Genomic DNA, 21,941 nt, shown 5'->3' with positions numbered 1-21,941 from the left:
TCAGTCTCTCACTCCCTCTCTCTCATATACCTCTCCACTCCATCCCTCCATCTCATCCTTGGCCTCCCCTTTCCTCTCCCCCCCTCCACCTCACTCACACACACTCTCCTCGTCAGTCTCTCACGCTCCATCCTCTCCACATGGCCATTCCAATTACACCCTATTATAATCAGATCCACTTCTAACTTCCTGTATGTCTCTCCCCTCTCCACCTCACTCACATACACTCTCCTCGTCAGTCTTTCACTCTCCATCCTCTCCACAAGCCCATTCCAATTACACCCTATTATAATCAGATCCACTTCTAACTTCCTGTATGTCTCTCCCCCCTCCACCTCACTCACATACACTCTCCTCGTCAGTCTCTCACTCTCCATCCTCTCCACAAGGCCATTCCAATTACACCCTATTATAATCAGATCCACTTCTAGCTTCCTGTATGTCTCTCCCCCCTCCACCTCACTCACATACACTCTCCTCGTCAGTCTTTCACTCTCCATCCTCTCCACAAGGCCATACCAATTACACCCTATTATTATCAGATCCACTTCCAGCTTCCTGTACGTTATTTGAAATTGGAATAAATGGGCTACTATTCCTGTCTTTATTTCCCGAATCTACCTCAATCGATCTATTACGCGGAGTTTAGGACTGAGGTGATGATGAGGGTGAAGTGATGGTGTTGATGATGATGATGATGATGGTGGTGATGATGATGGTGATGGTGATGATGATGATGAAAGGCATGATGATGGTGATGATGATGACGGGAATGGTGATAATGATGAGGATGGTTGTGATATGATGATGATGATGATGATGATAATTGACTGACTGACTGACTGATGATAGTAATATTGATGATGCTGTTGATGATGATAATAATAATAATAACGACGATGATAATAATAGACAATAATGATGATGATGACTATGCGACACATTTCATTATTTCTACTGCAATCATCTACAAATTACGTAAAATAATGTCAATAACTACAATAATTAACAAACCACAACTACCCCACGTCCGCTACCCCTGGATCAACAAAAATAAATGAATAAATGAATAAAACGAAGGAAAATATATACATAGACACCTGTATAATTATAGTGATGAAAGGTGGAAATTCTCTCTCTCTCTCTCTCTCTCTCACTCTCTCTCTCTCTCATGCATGTCAAGTGATTCTGTCCATTCGTCAACCTTACACTCCAGACTTCCCCTCCCTCTCTCTCTCTCTATCTATCTACCTATCTATCTGTCTATTTCATTACCTGTCTCATACACATGCCAAGTAATTCTCTGTCTTTTCGTCTACCTTACACTCCAGACTCACCCTCCCTCCTCTCTCTCTCTCTCTCCAGGTAACGCCTAACCCTCCCGTTATTTGCACCCTGAGCAGCCAAGGGTGAAAATCATAGGGTAATATCACGCTTCCTCGACCATCTTCACCTCTAAACCTCATTTTTAATATTCATCTTTCTCTCTTCCTCTTCTCTTCCTCCTCCTCCTCCTCTTCTTCCTCCTCCTCCTCCTCCTGTTATTATTCTCCTCTTCCTTTCCTTCCTCACATCTTTTTCCTCTTCCTCCTCCTATTCTTCTTCTTCCTCATCCTTCTCTTCTTATTCTCCTCCTCCTCCTCTCGTCTTCTTCTTCTTCCTCCTCCTCCTCCTCTTCTCCTTCTTCCTTCCGCTCCTCCTCTTCTTCTTCTCCTTCTTCTTCCTCTTCTATTTTATATTCCTTACATGTAACGTTGAATATTTATAACAAACGGTATTTACACCTATAACACTTTTGTAACGTGGATAAAAGCTTTTGAATTTGAACTGACTGAATATTTTACCAGCCATAATTAAACCGCATCCTCATCATCCATCTCCACCTCTCCTCCTCATCACTCATTCGTTTCTCTTCACAATCCCCCATTCTATCTCTTCTCTGCAACTCGCTTCCGCTTTCTCGTCATCCCTCTCTCTCTATATACCCCTCCCCAAACTTCTCTCTTCTCTTCCTCCTCCTTCGCATTATCCATTTCCTTCTCTTCCCCCCCATCACCCATTCTGTTCTCTTCACAATCCCCCATTCTCTCTCTTCCTCCTCCTCCATCCCCACCTCATTCTTTCCTCTTCCTCCTCCTCCTCCTCCTCATCACCCATCACTTCCCCTTCCCCATCACCCATTAATCTCCCCACACTCCCCTTTTCTAGATCTCTTCCCCTCCCCCCTCCCCAATCTTCACACTTCTCTCTTCCTTCCCCTTCTCATCACCCATCCCCTTCCCCATTCATCTCCCCACACTCCCCATGTCTTGATCTCTTCCCTACGCCTTCCTCACCCCTCTCCCCAGCCCTCCACCACCTGCCCCCTCTAATATTCACCCACCGAACCACGCAGTATCACTCTTGCATCTCAGTACGGTGCAGTGGAGTTCGTAGTTGTGTTGAGTTATACAGAAAACGAACATCCTATATTTTACCTTCCTAGAGAAATAGCAGTGTTTTAGGAAGTCCGAAAATTCTGGCCTTGGGTTCCTTCTTCCTTTAAAAAAAAAGCGGGCTTGAAAATTACAACACTTTACTTCACCTTTATAGAGAAATCTGTTTTGGGAAATCGGGAAATTGTGGCCTTTGGTTCTTTCTTCCTTGCATGTGGAGAGGATGGAGAGTGAGAGACTGACGAGGAGAGTGTATGTGAGTGAGGTGGAGAGGAAGGGAGGGAGGGGGGGGAGGCCAAGGATGAGATGGAGGGATGGAGAGGTATATGAGGGGGGGGGGTTGAGTTGGGAGCAGGGCAATGAAATGGCGGGGGACAGGGCGACGTGGAGGCGATTTGTTTGTGGTCACCCTGTATGGGATTAGGGTGTCTGGCAATAGATAGACAGATAGATACATAGAAAATAGCGAAATTCTAACAGCAACATAAAGAAAACTAGCGATATTTTAAATTATGAACACTTCCTTTGAAAATAATGTAAAAATAATTCCACGTATTTCTAGGCTGATTTATACCGCATCGTAGACAGCGCTGGAGGAGGCCAAGGTTATGGTGGAAGGCTGGAGTGGAGAAGCATCCGAAAAACGTGCATCATCAAATCAGCGTAAAACCCAACAGGAACGTAAGCAACAGCAGCAGGAGGCGACGAAGGTGGAGGAGGAGAACTGCGAAGATGGAAGGGGAGGTGCCGGAGAGCCTTGTGTATTCCTTCGGTGATCTGACGAAGGTGTTGGCCGGCAGGGTGGTGGGAACGCTGCACCAGTACCAGCAGGGAGAGGCAAGGTAAGGCAGGGGAGAGACAGGGAGAGGCAGGAAGAGGTAGAAAGAGGGAGGGAAGGTGGTAAGAAGGAAGGGAGAAAGGAAATGGAGAAGGGCGAGGAAGGAATGACGAACGAGTTGACTGACAGCTGGGGCAGAAGGCGTTTTGGATTAGCTGGAGGGTTTGGTGGGTGGGGGAGAGCTTTCTGCCTCCCTATGCTTGTCTCACTGTTGTATTTAGTTTCAGGCTTTTTTCTTTCTTCTGGGGCTTCTCAACTTAATACTTATCTCTTCGCTCTTTTCCATTTCTTCTCAGTTATTTTCACTCTCTCTTGATAGTCTTGTAGTCTTCATTTCTCCCATTTCGTCTCCCATTCATTTCCATTTCTCAACCTTCCCTCTGATTTTCCTTACGCTATTCTCTGCAGTTCCCCTCACTTCCTCACAGTCCCTCCCTACCAACCCCCCCCCAACTCATTCTCTTCCTCCCCCTTCCTCATCACCCATTCTATCTCTTCCCTATACTCTCTTCCTCTTTCTTATCATCCGTCTCTCCCTACCTACCATTCCCCACCTCATTATTTTCTCTTTCTTCCCCTCATCACCCATTACTTCCCCTTCCCCATCACCCATTCATCTCCTCAGTCCCCATGTCTAGATCTCCTCCCCTTCCCCCTCCCCAATCTTCACTCTTCTCTCTTCCTCCCCCTTCTCAACATGCATCCCATTCTACCCTTCCCCATCACCCATTCTGTCTCCTCACAATCCCCCATTCTATCTCTTCTCTACAACTCCCTTTTCCCCTTTCTCATCACCCATCCCTCCCTCCCTACCTACCCCTCCCCAAGCCTCTCTCTCTCTCTCTCCTCTTCCTCCTCCTTCTCATTAACCATTTCTTTTACACACCTCCCCATCACCCATTCTGTCTCTCCACAGTTCTCCCATTCTCTCTCTCTTCCCTAACTCTCCTTCCCCCCCCCCCCACAGGACCTTCAGCCCCTTCTTCAGCTGGTCTGGGGGTTGCAACGACGCCTTCTCAGGGTTTGGATTCCTGGCCTTCCTCCTGGCACTGCTTGACCTTATCCTTGAACTCCAGGATAATGGTATGGGAGGGGGAAGGAGCATCAGGGACTTAGACGGCTCCCCACAACAGTACAATCCCACATCTGACCTCCCGCACCTCATGGATCTTCAGGTAAGGTTGGGGACTTAGGAGGCTCCCAAAATGCCTCCCCACCACAGTACAATCCCACATCTGACCTCCCGCACCTCATGGATCTTCAGGTAAGGAGGATCAGGGACTTAGAAGCCTCCCAAAATGCCTCCCCACCACAGTACAATCCCACATCTGACCTCCCGCACCTCATGGGTCTTCAGGTAAGGAGGATCAGGGACTTAGAAGGCTCCCAAAATGCCTCCCCACCACAGTACAATCCCACATCTGACCTCCCGCACCTCATGGATCTTCAGGTAAGGATGATCTCACTATTATACACCTGGCCATCAACTGAGCTGATAGTTGAGAATCTGCCTGATTAAATGCGCTAAAAATAACACACACACACACACACACACACACACACACACACACACACACACACACAATGAATCATCTCCTTCATAAACCTAACAATATTCACACCTAATAATGAATAATAAATCAAGGATCTATGGAGAAGTTCAGACAATTTTTAGATAACGAGGTAAAGATATTTGGATCACTATCTTATTACAGATCTGAAACCGTTTGGATGTGGACTGCGTTGAGAAGGAAGACAGGGAAGTTGCTGAGTATATATATATATTTTTTTTAATGCAAGGAACGAGGAACTGAAGGCCGGGCAAAACCTTCCATTCTTTGAGGAAGGAAAGTCAGAACATCTTCAAAGCAAATATCCTCATCAGCGATGTTGGGGTCGCACGAATTTCCAGCCTCCTCTTGCTTCTGATCTTATGTAGAAACTTGGGAAGGAAATGTCAAATACTTTCACCATTAAGATGCATCGTCAGCTACAACTTTCTTTACTTTCCCTTGAATACTGAACCGATTGACAATTTCCTCATCGGCAGATGCAGTGTTAAATGTTGTGTGTCGACCATCAAAATTATCACAGCCAGCTCAACCCAGGCCACTTTTCTCGGTGGCCTCGACTCAGGTGGGTCAGGTGCCATGAGAGTGTTGAGGACAGAGGTAGGAGAACTGTCAAAACGCGGATTACAATAGCTGGGTTAATCCTGTGGCATCTTAATCCCATAATGACAGCTGGGTATGGGATTAACTTACCACTACCACTCTCCTTCCCTTTCATAATACCAATTTAATTACAATTAACTTTTCAATTAATTACAATTACAATTCATTACTTCAATTTTACTTTTAATTACAATTATATTTACAATTACAATATTTCTAAATAATTACATTTCAGTTAAATTACAATTATAATTACAATTACAATATTTCTAAATAATTACATTTCAGTTAAATTACAATTACAATTACTCCAACCCTGCTCTCATCTCTTTTCTATACGATTTACTCCCAGTCCTCCATGTATGCAACAGGTCAACTCTGGAACTGTCTTCCTCTGTATTTCCTACTGCCTATGACCTCCAGTCTTTGAAACGCAGTGCATCCAGGCATCTCCAAATGAACACATCCTGAATTCAGCCCTCTTATTAATGTATTTAATTTCTGGGAGGGAGAAATCGTGGGGGCTCCTGGCCTTGGGTTCCTTCTTCCATGCATAAAAAAAATAATTCGTAAAGCTTAAGTAATTACAGACGCAAATTCACCCTTGAATCTTTGTTGGTTAGGGGAGAGAGAGAGAGAGAGAGAGAGAAAATGTATGTATGTATGTATGTGTGTGTGTGTGTGTGTGTGTGTGTGTGTGTGTGTGTGTGTGTGTGTGTGTGTTCTACTTAACTGCTGCTTAAGATCAAGTTCCACTTAAGTGCCACTCAAGTTCCACTCAAGTGGCACTTAAGTGGAACTTGAACTTAAGTGACACTTAAGTAGAACACTTCCACATAGGTGCCACCTGAGTGCCACTTGAGGCATTTAAGTTTGCACTTAAATTGGGACAAGTTGGGAACTAAGTTGGCACTTGAGTTGGGACTTTAGTTGAAACTTGAGATGGGTCTTTAAGTTTGCGCTTGAGTTCGGTCATAGGTTGGCACTTGAGCTGGGACATAAGTTAGTGCTGAAGTTGGGACTTAAGTTGGCGCTTGAGTTGGGACTTAAGTTGGCGCTTGAGTTGGGACTTAAGTTGGCGCTTGAGTTGGGATTTAAGTTGGCGTTTGAGTTGGAACTTAAGTTGAGGCTTCAGATGGGACCTAAGATGGCGCTTGAATTGGGACTTAGGTTGGCGCTTGAGTTGTGACTTAAGTTGGTGCTTGAGTTGGGACTTAAGTTGGCGCTTGAGTTAGAACTTAAGTTGGCGCTTGAGTTGGAACTTAAGTTGGCGCTTGAGTTGGAACTTAAGTTGGCGCTTGAGTTGGAACTTAAGTTGGCGCTTGAGTTGGGACTTAAGTTCGCGCTTGAGTTGGGACTTAGGTTGCCGCTTGAGTTGGGAATTAAGTTGGAGCTTGAGTTGGAACCCAAGTTGGCGCTTGAGTTTGGACCAGAGTTGGCATTTGAGTTCGCACTTGTGTTGTCACTTGAGTTGGCACTGATGTTGTCACTTGAGTTGGGAGTTACGTTTGCGCTTAAGTTACAACATAAGTTGGCGCTTTAGTTGGCACTTAAGTTAGTTCTTGAGTTGGCACTTACGTTGGCACTTGAGTTGGATCTTACGTTGAAACTTACGTCGGCACTTGGGTTGGCGCTTACGTTGGCACTTATGTTGGCACTTGAGTTGGAGCTTACGTTGGCACTTGAGTTGGGACCTATGCTGACCCTTGAGTTGTGATTAAGCTGATGCTTGAGTTGGGACTGAGGTTAGTGCTTGAGTTGAGACATGGGTTGGCACTTGAGTTGGGATTAATATTCGTACTTGAGTTGGCACGTTGTCACTTGAGTTGGCACTTAAGTTAATTCATGAGTTGGGACTTAAGTTGGCACTTGAGTTGTAACTTATGTTGGCACTTGAGTTGGGAATTCATTTGACGCTTGAGTTGATACTTAAGTTGTTGCTTGAGTCGAGACTAAGTTACCGCTTGAGTTATGACTTGAGTTGGTACTTGTGTTAAGACTTAAGTTGGTACTTGCGTTTGGTACCTGAGTTGGTGCTTGAGTTTTGACCCAAGTTGGCACTTAAGGTTTCACCTGAGTTGGGATCAATGTTGGTGCTTAAGATGCAGCATAAGTTGGCGCTTGAGTTGGGACTTGAGTTGACTCGTGAACTGGGACTTAAATTGGTGCTTGAGTTGTAACTTACGTTGGCACTTGAACTGGGACTACAGTTGGTGCTTGAGTTTTAACTTACGTTGGCACTTCAGTTGGTGCTTGAGTTGGGACTTCAGTTTGAGCTTAAGTTGGGACTTAAGTTGGTGCTTGGATTGGGACAAGTCGACGCTTGAGTTGGGACTTATGTTGGCGCTTGAGTTGAGACCTTAGTTAGCGCTTGAGTTGGGACTTAAGTTAGCGCTTGAGTTAGGACTTGATCTCGTACTTGTGTTAGGACTTCAGTTGGTACTTGTGTTTGGGCCCAAGTAGTACCAGTGTTGGGACTTGAGTTGACACTTGAGTTTGAGCTATAGTTGGTACTTGAGTTGGGATTTAAATTGGCGCTTGTGTTGGATTTAAGTTGGCACTTGTCTTAGGATTTAAGTTGGGACTTATTTTGGGACTTAATTTGGCACTTTGGCCGGAGCTTAACATCTGAATTGGCACTTACGTCACCACGTGAGTTTGCACTTAAGTTGGCATTTGAGTTCTCTCTTAAGTTTGCATTTGAGTTGGCACTTAAGTTGGCACTTGAACTGGCACTCACATTTGCACTTATCATTTACGATAGCACTTTATTTGGCACTTAAGTTCGCAGTTAAGTTTGGACTTAAGGTGGCGCTTAAGTTGGGACTTAAGCTGATGCTTGAATTGGAACTTCAGTTGATGCTTGAGTTGGGACGTAAGCTCGCCCTTTCGTTGGGACTAAAGATGGTGCTTGAATTGGGACTTGAGTTTCCGCTTGAGATGAAACATGATGGAGCTTGAGTTGGGACTTAAGCTGTAACTTAAGCTAAGACCCAAGCTGGCGCATGAGTTTGGACCTGAGTTGACGTTTGAGCTGGCACTTATTTTGTCACTTGAGTTGGCACTTATGTTGTCACTTGAGTTGGCACTTATGTTGTCACTTGAGTTGGCACTTGTGTTGTCACTTGAGTTGGCACTTGTGTTGTCACTTGAGTTGGCACTTATGTTGTCACTTGAGTTGGGAGATATGTTTGCGCTTGAGTTGCAACATAAGTTGGCGCTTTAGTTGGCACTTAAGTTAGCTCTTGAGTTGGCATTTACGTTGGCACTAGTTGGAGCTTTCGTTGACATTTACGTTGGCACTTGAGTTGGAGCTAACGTTGGCACTTGAGTTGGGACCTATGCTGACCCGTGAGTTGTGATTAAGCTGGTGCTTGAGTTGGGACTAAGGTTGGCGCTTGAGTTGAGACATGGGTTGGCACTTGAGTTGGCACCTACGTTGGCGCTTGAGTTTTGACCCAAGTTGGCACTTAAGGTTTCACTTGAGTTGGGATTAATGTTCGTACCTGAGTTGGCACGTTGTCACTTGAGTTGGCACTTAAGTTGATTCATTAGTTGGGACTTAAGTTGACACTTGAGTTGTAATTTACGTTCGCACTTGAGTTGGGACTTAGGTTGGCGCTTGGGTTGGGACGCTTGGGCTGATACTTAAGTTTCCGCTTGAGCTGGGACTAAGTTAACGCTTGAGTTATGACTTGAGTTGGTACTTGTGTTAAGACTTAAGTTGGTACTTGCGTTTGGTAACTGTGTTGGAACCTGAGTTGACACTTGAGTTTGAACGTCAGTTCGTACTGGAGTTGGGATTTAAATTGGCCCTTGTGCAGAGAGGATGGGGAAGGGTAGGGGGAGGAGAGGAAGGGGGGAGTCGTAGGGGGAGGAGAGGAGGGGGGGAGAGGGTACGAGGACTGGCAAGGAGGGGAGAAAAGGAGGGGGCGAAGGAGATAATGGCAGGAAGGGAGGAAATACTGAAAAGAACAGGGAGGGAGAAGAGGGAAGGATGTGAAAAGGAAGAAGGAAGGAAAAGGAGTGGAAATGGTGAAAAGAATTAGGAGGAGGAAAAGGGAACTGGATGGGAAAAAGTGAGGAAGGGGAAATAGGGAAAGAAAGAGACGTCGAAGAAAGGAAGGAATTAAGGAAAAAAGGGAAGGAAAGAAGGAGTTAGCCTGAGACGTAAAGAGTAGCAAGGTCATTCCCACAATGGTTCGAGACAGGCAGACAAAAGATAAGAGAGAGAGAGAGAGAGAGTTATCGTGCTATCGGACAGACGTAAACATGAAGCAAACACCTGCGTCAAATCCCACTAAATATCAAAAGAAAATGCCCCAACATTACTATTAAATCTCCCTCTTCTCCACAGCAAGGCATAAGTGGGAGTGGGCGTGTGACGGCGGGTGTGTGGAGTATATACCGAGGCTTCCTAAACGCCCTTGCCACCCGGGACCCACACTGCGCCCAGAGGTTCCTGTGTGAGGGGGCGGGGGAGGCTGCCGCGACGGGGGAATTAGGGCAGGTCATTGCTAAGGTCGCCAGGTGAGTATATAAGTCAGATGAGGTTAATTAGGCTGGCCAGGTGAAAAGCCATGTCAGAGTGGGGAATAACATCAAATTCTGGCTTACTTCTAACATCAGATATTGGCTCTAACATCACATTTTGGCTCGCCTCTCTATTCATACTGGATTTTGGCTCGTCTCTAATGATTCCAAAATTTCCCTCAGCCTAAATGCAGAGTCGTGGCTGAGAAAGGAGTCAGTCCAGGTGTACTCAGGTGTGGGTGCGGCGGGTGTGGCAGGGGCGGAGGGGGCGGACTGTGGCTCCAGGTATTCGCAGTGCTTCACCCTGCCACTCTCCTACGACTACCCCAGGGTCTACACAGCTGACCCTGCCATTGACTACAGGACCACCGCTACCCCTGACCCCTGACCCAGCTGACCTCGTGACCTTCAGAATGACGTTGGTGACCTTTCCTTCAACTATATAACCACCTCTGACCCAGCTGACCTCGTGACCTTCAAATTACGCTGGTGACCTTTCCTTCAACTATATAACCAACTCTGAACTGGGTGACCTCGTGGCTTTTAGAATTACATAGGTGACCCTTCCCACGATTATAAGGTCACTGCCAACCATGACCTCCGACCCGGCTGACCTCGTGACCTTCAGAATCAAGGTCAAAGGAACTGCAGAACGAGGAGCGGTGACATCGTAGCTCCAGGAGGGTAACTTTTACGAATAAAGATTGAAATAATAACCTCTGTTCTTGCCCTCAAATGATCTCGCGTCTATCTAGTGTTTACAAATGAGAGAGAGAGAGAGAGAGAGAGAGAAATAAAACACTTCTTACACCACATCTGATCACTATTTTGCCCTAATGACTAACGAGATGAAGGAGTTGAATAATAATAATAATAATACATGTTTACTGTAGACGCGCCAGGTGGTTCAATTTGGTCTGTGTCATGTATGATTTTTTTTTTCTATATTTAATTTGTTTTTCCTTCCCCTGCTCATCTAAAAAAAAAAAAAAAGAAAAAAGAAAGAAAAAAAAAAAGCCCTCTAAATCAGGAGACAATTCTGGGCAGGTGCAGATAGACATACAGAATCTACCTGTCTATTTTATCTATCTATCTATTGCCAGGCGTCTCAGTTTCGTTGAGGTAATTGTTTAAAAGGCTTTCAGCACACACACACACACACACACACACACACACACACACACACACACACACATAGTTAATAGCAATTGTAAAGGTAAACCATTAAACTCTAGGCACAAAAAAATATATATATAAAAGAAAAAATTAAGCTACGGACTAATAAAACAAAATACCAACCCACTTATTTATTTCTAATTAGTCAGATCTCTACCTGAAGACTCTATACAGGTGTTAATTACTACTCAGGTGAGGTTGGACAGGTAAGCAAGGGCGTGGGTGGTGAAGTAGTGTTGTGATCAAGATTGAATTGAGTTATATTTTGTTGTGTTGCTTCTTGCGGTCTTTCTCTCTCACTGATCTCTACCTGACGACTCTATACAGGTGTTAATTACTACTCAGGTGAGGTTGGACAGGTAAGCAAGGGCGTGGGTGGTGAAGTAGTGTTGTGAACAAGATTGAATTGAGTTATATTTTGTTGTGTTGCTTCTTGCGGTCTTTCTCTCTCACTGATCTCTACCTGATGACTCTATACAGGTGTTAATTACTACTCAGGTGAGGTTGGACAGGTAAGCGAGGGCGTGGGTGGTGAAGTAATGTAGTGAACAAGATTGAATTGAGTTGCATATCGTTGTGTTGCTTCTTCTTAGTGTTGTTCGTGGCCCTCCCATCTCTCTCACCGTCTCCAGAAGGGATAGTAATAGTCCCGCTGATAGTTCCTTCTCTAGGCTATGAAGGGATAGTGGATAGTCTTGATAGTTTTGATAGTCTGGGTAGTCCTTGTTGCTTTCATAGTTGTCGTCTAAGCTTTCCTCTTTTAGTCTTTCTTTCTCCTCTTCCTGTTTCATTTTCCTTCTTTCTTTATCATTATTTTCGTCTTTCTTTTCTTTGCGATCTCTTCTTTCCTCTTTCCTTTCCTCTTCCTCCTCTTTCTCTTCTTCCCTATCTCCTCCCTCACCTTCCTCCCTCTCTCTTTTCCTTTCCTCTCCCTCGTTTCTCTCCGTCTCTCCCCTCTTCCTGTCTCTCTCCCTCACTCTCCTTATCCCATCCTGCTCTCTTCTCTTCTCATTCTCTCTCCTCTCCTCTATAATTCTCCCTCTGTTCCTAATGCTCCTAGGCTTCCTCTTCATTCTATCAGTAAGAATGTTGAACAATTCTGATATCTGATGAACAATTTTGGGAAAGTGTGAGGATGCATTACTACTACTACTACTACTACTGCTACTACTACTATAATCATTACCATCACTACTAAAATAACTGCCATCATCATCATCATCATCATCATAATTGTCTTTGCTATTACCATCTAATCTACTTAACAAAAACATCTCATTCTTCCCAAACATCGCCTTCCTATTATTATTATTATTATTATTACCTCCATATAATCTATTAAACCAGGGCTCAGTCAAAAGCATCTCTCTGAAAAACGACCTTCCCATATTATTATTATTATTATTGTTATTATTATTATTATCATTATTATTATTATTATTATTATTACTATTATTATTATTAACGATGACCCCCAAGACCCCCCCTAAAAAAGTACCTGCTAGCGCCCCCGTAGCCAAAGTCAGCAGAGTCAGCAGCAGAGAGAAGGCGTAGAGCATAAAGGTGAGGAAGTTAAACAGGCCAAGAGCTGGTGAACCTGAGGAAGAGATAGGATTATTATTATTATTATTATTATTATTATTACTGCTACTACTACTGCTACTATTATTATTATTATTATTATTATTATTATTAAGACTCAGCATATAATCAGGGGGCGTGACCTAGTTTTGCCAAGTTAAAATGAATGTACTATAGACACTCACCACATCCCCCACCGTAACCACTGCCACTCCTGCCGGTCTGCTCGATCTCTGTCAGCCACGGTGGGGTGCTGACGGTCTCATCTGGGTAGCGGGGACCTAAGGGGATCTGTGGAGTATCATCATCATCATCAATATTATCATTATCATCACTATTATCATCACATTATTTTCAACATCATCACCACCACCACCACCACTATCATCACAATCACCATCATCATCACCACCACCATCACTATCATCACCATCATCACCACCACCACCACCACCACCATCATCATCATCACCTTCCCTCACATCCTTACCTCATGTAGTGACGATTGCTGTCCGTCTATCATTTGTAGTGTAAGGTTGTGTATACGTTCAGCTTCATGCTCCACCATCATCAATTTCTCCACCAGTTCTCCATCTCTTCTCCCTCCTTCACGCTCCACCCCCATCAGTCCTCCATCTCTCCTGTCTCGATGCCCCACCATCTTCAATTTCTCCATCAGATCTCCATCCCTCGCTCCACTACGCTCCACCTCACGTCCATATCTCCATCCACTGCGTCTCCTGCGTTCTGGAGCTCGAAGCCCTGCTCTCCTCCTCCTCCTCAACGCTGCTCCACCGGCTCTACGGGCTCTAGGAAAAACATGGAAAGTAATAACTCTCATCTCTAACTGTTCAATGTTTCATAAAGGCACAAGACACAGCCTCATTTTCGTCTAGAACCACATCTTCCCCCTCACTCACTTAAGCTGTATTTCTCAGGCTATGGTCTACTTCAGCTGGCAAATGACTGTGTGTGTGTGTGTGTGTGTGTGTGTGTGTGTGTGTGTGTGTGTGTGTGTGTGTGTGTGTGTGTGTGTGTGTGTGTGTGTGAGAGAGAGAGAGCATCCCTACTCTACATAAAATCGCTTAGTTTAAAGGTAACCAAATACAGTCTTATTGCCTTATTAATCCATTTAGATAATTACAGGTGCAAAACAGGTAAGAGAGAAGGTAAATACAGGTAGAGAGAGAGAGAGAGAGAGAGAGAGAGAGAGAGAGAAATAGCTATCTTCCCAGTTTCATCTGAAGCAAATTTAATACTGACGAAACACAGTGAAACACCCAGTCTCTGCTAGTGTGTGTTTCAAAATGGTGCAACTTATTCCGCTATATATTCATTCACAGTGTGGGATGAATTGCTGTACTCTCTCTCTCTGTCTATCTACCTGTCTGTCTCTGTCTCTCTGTCTGTCTGTCTCTCTCTGTGACCTACCTGAGTGACCTGGCGTGCTGCAGGAAGGAGGCCAGGGAGGTCAAGGTATCCCCAGGTAAGATCAGGTCAACCTTGGTCAACTGTGGCTCATCCTCGCTTGCCCCCTCACTGACCTCTTCTGGGGCCTGACGGGGTGGCTGTAGGAGGTCAGGGTCAGGTGTGCCGGGGTCAAGGGAGGTCATAGGGGGGTCAGGTTGATGTCCCGGGATTCTTTGACCTCTTGGGGGATATAAAGCCTGAAGGATGGGATTTCAGGAAAGATCTTTAGCCAATATGTATGAAAAAAGGAGTATTCAGTAAAAATCTTCAGTTAATAATTACGATAAACAGGTCGACATAGGAGTTAATTAGTGTTTTATGATTACACTGGGTCTTGGCAATATATCTATCTATCTATCAGTCCATCCACCTATCAATCTATCTATCGACCTATCTATCTATAGCCAGACGCCTTAATCTGGTAAGGGGTGGCCACAAACAAATCGCCTCCGTGTCACCCTGTCCCCTGCCACTTCGCTGCCCTCTCCACAACTTATACCTCCTTACGAGTATATATGTATCTCTAGCCAGAAGTCTTAATCCCATAAGGGATGGCCACAAACAAATCGCCTCCATGTCGCCCTGTCCCCTGCCATTTCGCTGCCCTCCGCCCAACTTACACCTCCCTCTCTACTCCATCCCTCCACCTCATCCTCGGTCTCCCCCTCCCTCACATGCACTCCCTTCTCATAAACAAGAATAAGTCACAATAAGAATTAATTAACGTCTTCTGACTTCAATATATATCTCCACAACTAATTATTTTCTATCTTCCTTCCATATATAACTTCACTTTCAAAATCACTCCACTTTATAAATTTTTTTGGCAGGTATAGACAAGGTAAATATATATATATAAAAAATTATTCCTATATATAAAAATCAAAGTACAATATTATATACGCTTACGATACCTGACTGTCACTCGTAAGAAGAAAAATTATCGTAGTAAAGAGCGTAAGATGAGATGATAAGGTTTGTGGACAAATGGTGAGGTGTGTAGAGAGGGGCAGGTGAGAGGGAATGAATGAAAAGGTGATGGGGAAGAGCATGGAGGTGAAACAGGGTAACATTGCGATGCTTAGTAGTAGTGGTGGTGGTTGTAGTAGTAGTAATAATAGTAGTAGTAGCAGTAACAGCAGAAGTAGCAGTCGTGGTGGTAGTATTGGTAGTAGCAGAAGTAGTAGTAGTAGCAGTAATAGTAGAAGTAGTAGTAGTGGTAGTAGTGATCGTTATTGAAGTAGTAACAGTGGTGGTGGTGATAGTAGTAGTAGTAGTAGTAGTAGTAGTAGTAGTAGTAGTAGTAGTAGTAGTAGTAGTGGTGGTGGTGGTAGTACAGGTGGTTGCAATGAATGACTGACAGCCACTGAGACTGACAACTGCTTAGCACCATAATCACCCCCTCTTCCTCCTCCTTTTCTCTCCCTCCTCCATCTCCCCCTCCCCTCCTCCAGTCTCCATAACATTCCTTCCTCTCTCTCTCTCTAATATGGGTAAATTTAGAGCTTCGCGACACGGTGGTTGAGTCCCGTGATCAAAGGCCTTCCATAGTACTGTTAGAAAACGGTACTGTGTGTGTGTGTGTGTGTGTGTGTGTGTGTGTGTGTGAGAGAGAGAGAGAGAGAGAGAGAGTAATGATGATTTTAATAATAATAATAATAATAATAACAATAAAAATAATAAACTCTCTCTCTCTCTCTCTCTCTCTCTCTCTCCTCCTCCTCCTCAACTCCTTTCCTCATTCTTATTCTCTCTCCATCTTCCTCCTCCTCTCTCTTCTTTTCCTCATTCTTCCTCTTCCCTCCCCCTCCTCCCATTCCTCCACCTCCTCCTCAGGTAAGTGGCACTCAGGTAATTCCCGGAACGCCCTCAAGTGGAGGAGGAGGAGGAGGAGAAAGAGGAGGAGGAGGAGGAGGATGTGGTTCCACCCCCAACAATTGCTTACTGTGGTACTTCTTGTGTCTACCTATATGTTTAGATTCTCTCTCTCTCTCTCTCTCTCTCTCTCTCACACACACACACACACACACACACACACACACACACACACACACAAGATCAGTTTCTTTAATAGGTAAGATTTTCCCATAAGAGAAAAATAATATAAAAAATTTAGCATTCTATAACAAAAACGAGAGAGAGAGAGAGAGAGAGAGAGAGAGAGAGCGTTACTATAGTTATGACTTAGGTGTAAACAAGAGGGAGGCTGGTGTGGTGTGGTGTGGTGTGGTGGTGGAAGGAGAAGGAGCAGGGGGGAAAGAGAAAGATGGTGCAATGGTGAGCAGGAGGGGAGGGAGAGAAAGATGGCGCAATGGTGAGAAGGAGAGGAAAAGGAAGATGATGCTGTGGTGAGATGAGGAGGAAGAGGAAGATGAGAAAATGACAGAAAAAGAGAATATATAAACACAAGAGATAAAACTAGAAGAACTGATGTAAATAATGAAGAAAGTATGTAAAAGAGAGAGGAATATAAAAGAATAAGGAGAGAGAGAGAGAGAGAGAGAGAGAGAGAGAGAGAGAGAGAGAGAGAGAGAGAGAGAAATGCATGACAAGAAAAAGAGGTGACTGAATAACATGTATGAAGTGAAAAGGAAAAGGAAATGAGGTTTTTGTGTAAGGAAGGTAGTGCATGTACATCTTTGTGTTGTGTGTGTGTGTGTGTGTGTGTGTGTGTGTGTGTGTGTGTGTGTGTGTGTGTGCGGGTAACTCTGAGACGTGTGTGTATCGCTCTCGGCCCAAGCACTCAGCAAGTACTGTTGATCTGTTTATAAACACATCACCTCACACCTCCTCTTCCCTCCTCTCTCCTCTCTCCACACCTCCTCCTCCTTCCCTCATCTCCCCACTTCCTCTTCTCTCACACTTCCTCTCTCTCCTCCTTTCTATCCTTTTCTCTTACATTTTGGCGAGAGCTTGGTAGAATTAGACCATACCAAGCGAGATTCCATTGCTGTGTGTGTTTGGGGGAGGTAAATACTTGGCATCCCCCTTCCCCCCTACCTATCTCCCCTTTCCCCAACCCATCTCCCCCTCCCCCACCCCCACAGTCCCCCACCCCAACTCCTATGATTGTTTACCTCTTTCGAGCACCCCCTCTAGCGGCACATCAAAGAACTAGCTGCCTTTATCAACACTACGAGTACCATCGTCATAGTGTTGCATTTACATCCCGTCTCCTTCCCTCCCCTCCTTCACCTCTCCTCTCCCTCTCCCCTCCTCTCTCATCTCTCCCCCTCCCCTTCCCTACTTCTCCCTCTTTCACTTCGTCCCCTACCTTCTCTCTCTTTCCCTCACATCATTCCCTTCATATCGCCTTTTTCCTCCCTCGAATCCCCCCATCTCCCCTCTCCTTTCCCTCCCCACCTACTAACATCATCCTAAATCAATAGCATCTCTTCCTCCCCCTCCTCCTCTTCCTGTTATCCCTCCTCCTCCTCCTCCTCCTGGCCAATGTTAGGGTAGTTGTCCCTCCAAACACTTTCCCCACACCAGATGTAAACACAGTGGCTGAATCACGTGTGCCCTGCCCTGCCTTTCCTTGCCCTGCTCTGCCCTGTTCTCCCTTGATTTTACCTTCTCTGTCTTTTTCCTATCATGCCCTGTGCTATCTTGCTCTACGATATTACTCTGTGTTGCCATACCCTACCCAAAACTGCCTTACCCTGCCCTACCCAACACTGCCTTACCCTGCCCAGCAATACTTTACCTTACCCTACCAACCTCCTTAGCGCAACCTAACCATACTCTCCCCCACTTTCGCCTACCTTACCCTACCCTACCGTGCACTCCCCTCCCCTCCCCTATTCTACCTCACCCAGCCTTACCCTACCCGGCCCTACCCTACCCAACAGTACACTCTCCTCCCATCTTCTCTCTTCCCCTCACCTAACCCTACCCTACCCTACCCTAACTTGCCCATCGCTACCCAAACCTAACCACATACTCAGATCTACTCCTATTTAGCCACATTGTATTAAAAATCAAATTAAATCCACAAATCCTGGAAGAGAAAGATTTATGTTCCACTCCACATTTCTTGTTGTCTTTCTGGATGAGTAGTTTTAATAGAGGTGGTTTGTGTGTGTGTGTGTGTGTGTGTGTGTGTGTGTGTGTGTGTGTGAGAGAGAGAGAGAGAGGGAAGGGGGAGGGAGACTGTGTGTGTGTGTGTGTGTGTGTGTGTGTGTGTGTGTGTGTGAGAGAGAGAGAGAGAGAGAGAGAGAGAGAGAGGGAAGGGGGAGGGAGACACTGTGTGTGTGTGTGTGTGTGTGTGTGTGTGTGTGTGTGTGTGTGTTAATACGTAATCGAGAGAGAGAGAGAGAGAGAGAGAGAGAGAGAGAGCAGGAAAAGATGGGTGGGGTGGCAGGGGGTGGGGGGAGGGAGGGAGCAAGAGGGGGGGAGGGAGAGAGAGGCAGGAGGCCCCATAGTTATCCAAAGCTGTTAGTGTGTGGTGGTCGGTCCTACCCTGCCTCACCCTGCCTACGTTCTGCCTTACCCTGCCTCACCTTTGACTCACTCTGCCTCGTTCTGCCTTACCCTGGACTCATTCTGCCTCACCTTGCTTCATCTTGGACTACACTGCCTCACCCTGCCTCATCTTGGACTCACTGCCTCACCCTGCCTACGTCCAGCCACACCCTGCCTCACCTTTGACTCACTCTGCCTCATCTAGGACTCACTCTGCCTCTGTCCTGCCTCAGCCACCTTATCTGTGCCTTATACTCCCTTATCTTGGCCTTGTTTGGCTTTACCTTCCTTATATTACTTTAATCCCTGATATTCTTGCGGTATCAGACCCTCATCTCCTTCACGCTTGGCTTCATCTTGCTTCACTTCACCTAATTCTACTTCCTCTTGCCTCACTGACCTCATTCTACTTCTACCTTACTTCATTCTCCAAACGCCTTATACTCTACCTCACCCTGCCTCACACTTAGTCACCCTATCTTCTTCTTACCCTGTTTCACATTCTATAAGCAGCCTAGTTACACCCTGCCTCACTCTACACACCCTCCCTCATCCTTGCTCTCACCCTGCCTAACCTCCTACACCCTATCTCAGCCCTGTCTCACCCTCTCCTATCTTCCTTCACCCTCTTCACCCTACTTACTACCCTCTAACACTTGTAGCATCCTAGTTACACCCTCCCTCATCTCAGCTCTCACCCTGCCTAACCTCCTACACCCTATCTCAGACCTGTCTCACCCTCTCCAAACCCTGTTCGCCCTACCTACTATCCTCTCACACTTGTAGCATCTTAGTTACATCCTCCCTCACCTCAGCTCTCACCCTTCCTCTCCTTCTGCATCCTATCTCAACTTCCTTCACCCTCTTCACCCTACTTACCACCCTCTAACACTTGTACCATCCTAGTTACACCCTCCCTCATCTCAGCTCTCACCCTACCTACCTCCCACACCCTATCTCACCCCTATCCTACCTTCCAAGACATAAAAGGTGACTGAAAGAAAGTGCGAGAAACTGGCTTTGGTGAAAATCCATCAATCTATCTATTGCCAGACGCCTTCATCCCTTATACGGGGTGGCCACAAACAAATCGCCTCCACGTCACCCTGTCCCCCGCCATTCGGTGAAAATAACAAGACAAGATGAATGTGTTTACGGAAAGGAGGTGACTATAGAGGAGTGGGCCATGGAAAATTAAGCCACCGTTTTCATTGTCACACAGAAACAGGAGGAACTTGACGAGGCAAGAATAACGACAATAACAGGACAAAAAATAACATAACAAGAAGAATAACAGGCAAGAACAGTAGAAAACGGAGACGTAAACAGTAATGTGAGCTCGGGAAACGTGCAAAAATTAATGATTGCGAGAAATCTGTGAGAGACGTGATTGTAATAAAGAAAGAAACATTACAGAATAAGAGAATAAACAGCAACAGGAACAGTATCAAGACAGGAAGCAAAGAAGAAAGTGACTGGAAAAAAACAGGACAATCAGTAAAGACAATAGGTAGAAGACTGTAAGAAAAAAAACAATTACAGAACAAGAGCAAGAAACAACAACAACAACAAGACAACAGCAATAAAAGCGACCAAAAAAAAAAACAAGAAAAACAAGACAATAAGTGAAAGAAAAACAGAAACAACAAGTGGCAGAAAAACAAGAACAAAAACAACAAAAAAGATAAGTAGCAACAGAAAAAGTGATAAGAACAAGAAAGACAAAGGAAGAAAAATGGACTTAAGACAAACGTAAGACAAAAATAGTGACGCTGACATTAAAGAAAATAAATAAATAAATAAAATCACTGGCAAAAAAAGACAATAATAATAAGAGATAAAGAAAATTAAGGAAAATAATAAAAATAAAGAAAGAAAATAAAGAAAATAATAAAAATAAAGAAATAAAGAAAATAATAATAAAGAAAATAAAGAAAATAATAAAAATAAAGAAATAAAGAAAATAATAATAAAGAAAATAAAGAAAATAATAAAAATAAAGAAATAAAGAAAATAATAAGAATAAAGAAAATAATAAAAATAATAAAAATAAAGAGATAAAGAGATAAATAAAGAAAATAATAAAAATAAAGAAATAAAGAAAATAATAAAAATAAAGAAATAAAAAAGAAAAATAAAGAAAATAAAAAATAAAGAAAAAGAAAATAATAAAAATAAAGAAATAAAAAAAATAAAGAAAATAATAAAGAGAAATAAAAAAGAGAAATAAAAAATACAGAAAATAATAAAAATAAAGAAAATAAAAATAAAGAAAATAATAAAAATAAAGAAATAAAGAGAAAGAAAGAAAATAATAAAAAATAAAGAAAATAATAAAAATAAAGAAAATAATAATAATAAAGAAAATAATAAAAATAAAGAAGATAATGAAGATAAAGAAAATAATAAAGAAAAAGAAAATAATAAAAATAAAGAAATAAAAAAAATAAAGAAAATAATAAAGAGAAATAAAAAATACAGAAAATAATAAAAATAAAGAAAATAATAAAAAATAAAGAAAATAATAAAAAATAAAGAATAATAAAGAAAATAATAAAAATAAAGAAAATAATAAAAATAAAGAAATAAAAATAAAGAAAATAAAGAAAATAATAAAAATAAAGAAATAAAAATAAAGAAAATAAAGAAAATAATAAAAATAAAGAAATAAAAAAGAAAAATAAAGAAAATAATAAAAATAAAGAAAGAAAATAAAGAAAATAATAAAAATAAATAAAGAAAATAATAAAAAATAAAGAGAATAAAGAGAATCATTAACAAAAAATAAAATAATATAAATAAATAAATAAAATAAAAATAGAGAATAATTGACAAAAAATAAAGATAATTAAAACAAGTGATATAAAAGAATGAAGGATAATAGACTCCAATGAACTATCTATCCAATTTATCTATCGAGGTGGCTATCTATCTATCCAATTTATCTATCGGGGTGGCTATCTATCTATCCAATTTATCTATCGAGGAGGCTATCTATCTATCCAATTTATCTATCGAGGAGGCTATCTATCTATCCAATTTATCTATCGAGGTGGCTATCTATCTATCCAATTTATCTATCGAGGTGGCTATCTATCTATCCAATTTATCTATCGAGGTGGCTATCTATCTATCCAATTTATCTATCGAGGTGGCTATCTATCTATCCATCTATCTATCGCCAGAAGCCTTATCTATTATTTAACATATACCAGTAATTACCTTCTTTAATCATACCAGTGAGTTCACCTGTGCACACCTGTACCACTT

General features: G+C 43.2%; 1 protein-coding gene across 1 annotated transcript; it reads left to right on the top strand.

Annotated features, from left to right (window-relative positions):
* Positions 1 to 3,167: 3,167 nt before the first annotated feature.
* LOC145418600 (uncharacterized) lies at positions 3,168 to 10,368 on the top strand. The gene is made up of 5 exons (XM_080286967.1): positions 3,168 to 3,277; positions 4,241 to 4,448; positions 4,538 to 4,723; positions 9,805 to 9,977; positions 10,164 to 10,368. Exons 1-5 carry the CDS (start codon positions 3,168 to 3,170, stop codon positions 10,366 to 10,368), a joined length of 882 nt encoding a protein of 293 aa, XP_080143093.1.
* Positions 10,369 to 21,941: the final 11,573 nt, after the last annotated feature.

Source organism: Coenobita brevimanus, chromosome 115 (genome assembly GCF_032717465.1).
Source record: "Coenobita brevimanus isolate Jiangsu-jjx chromosome 115, ASM3271746v2, whole genome shotgun sequence".
Classification (NCBI taxonomy): Eukaryota; Metazoa; Arthropoda; class Malacostraca; order Decapoda; family Coenobitidae; genus Coenobita; species Coenobita brevimanus.
The sequence above is the reverse complement of the archived record's forward strand: the minus strand, read 5'-3'. Positions and strand labels throughout refer to the sequence as shown.

Coding starts and splice junctions, on each gene's coding strand:
- LOC145418600 (XM_080286967.1), top strand. CDS start 3,168: ATGGAAGGGGAGGTGCCGGAGAGCCTTGTGTATTCCTTCGGTGATCTG. Junction 3,278..4,240: donor TACCAGCAGGGAGAGGCAAG/GTAAGGCAGGGG, acceptor CCCCCCCCACAG/GACCTTCAGCCCCTTCTTCA. Junction 9,978..10,163: donor GTCATTGCTAAGGTCGCCAG/GTGAGTATATAA, acceptor AATTTCCCTCAG/CCTAAATGCAGAGTCGTGGC.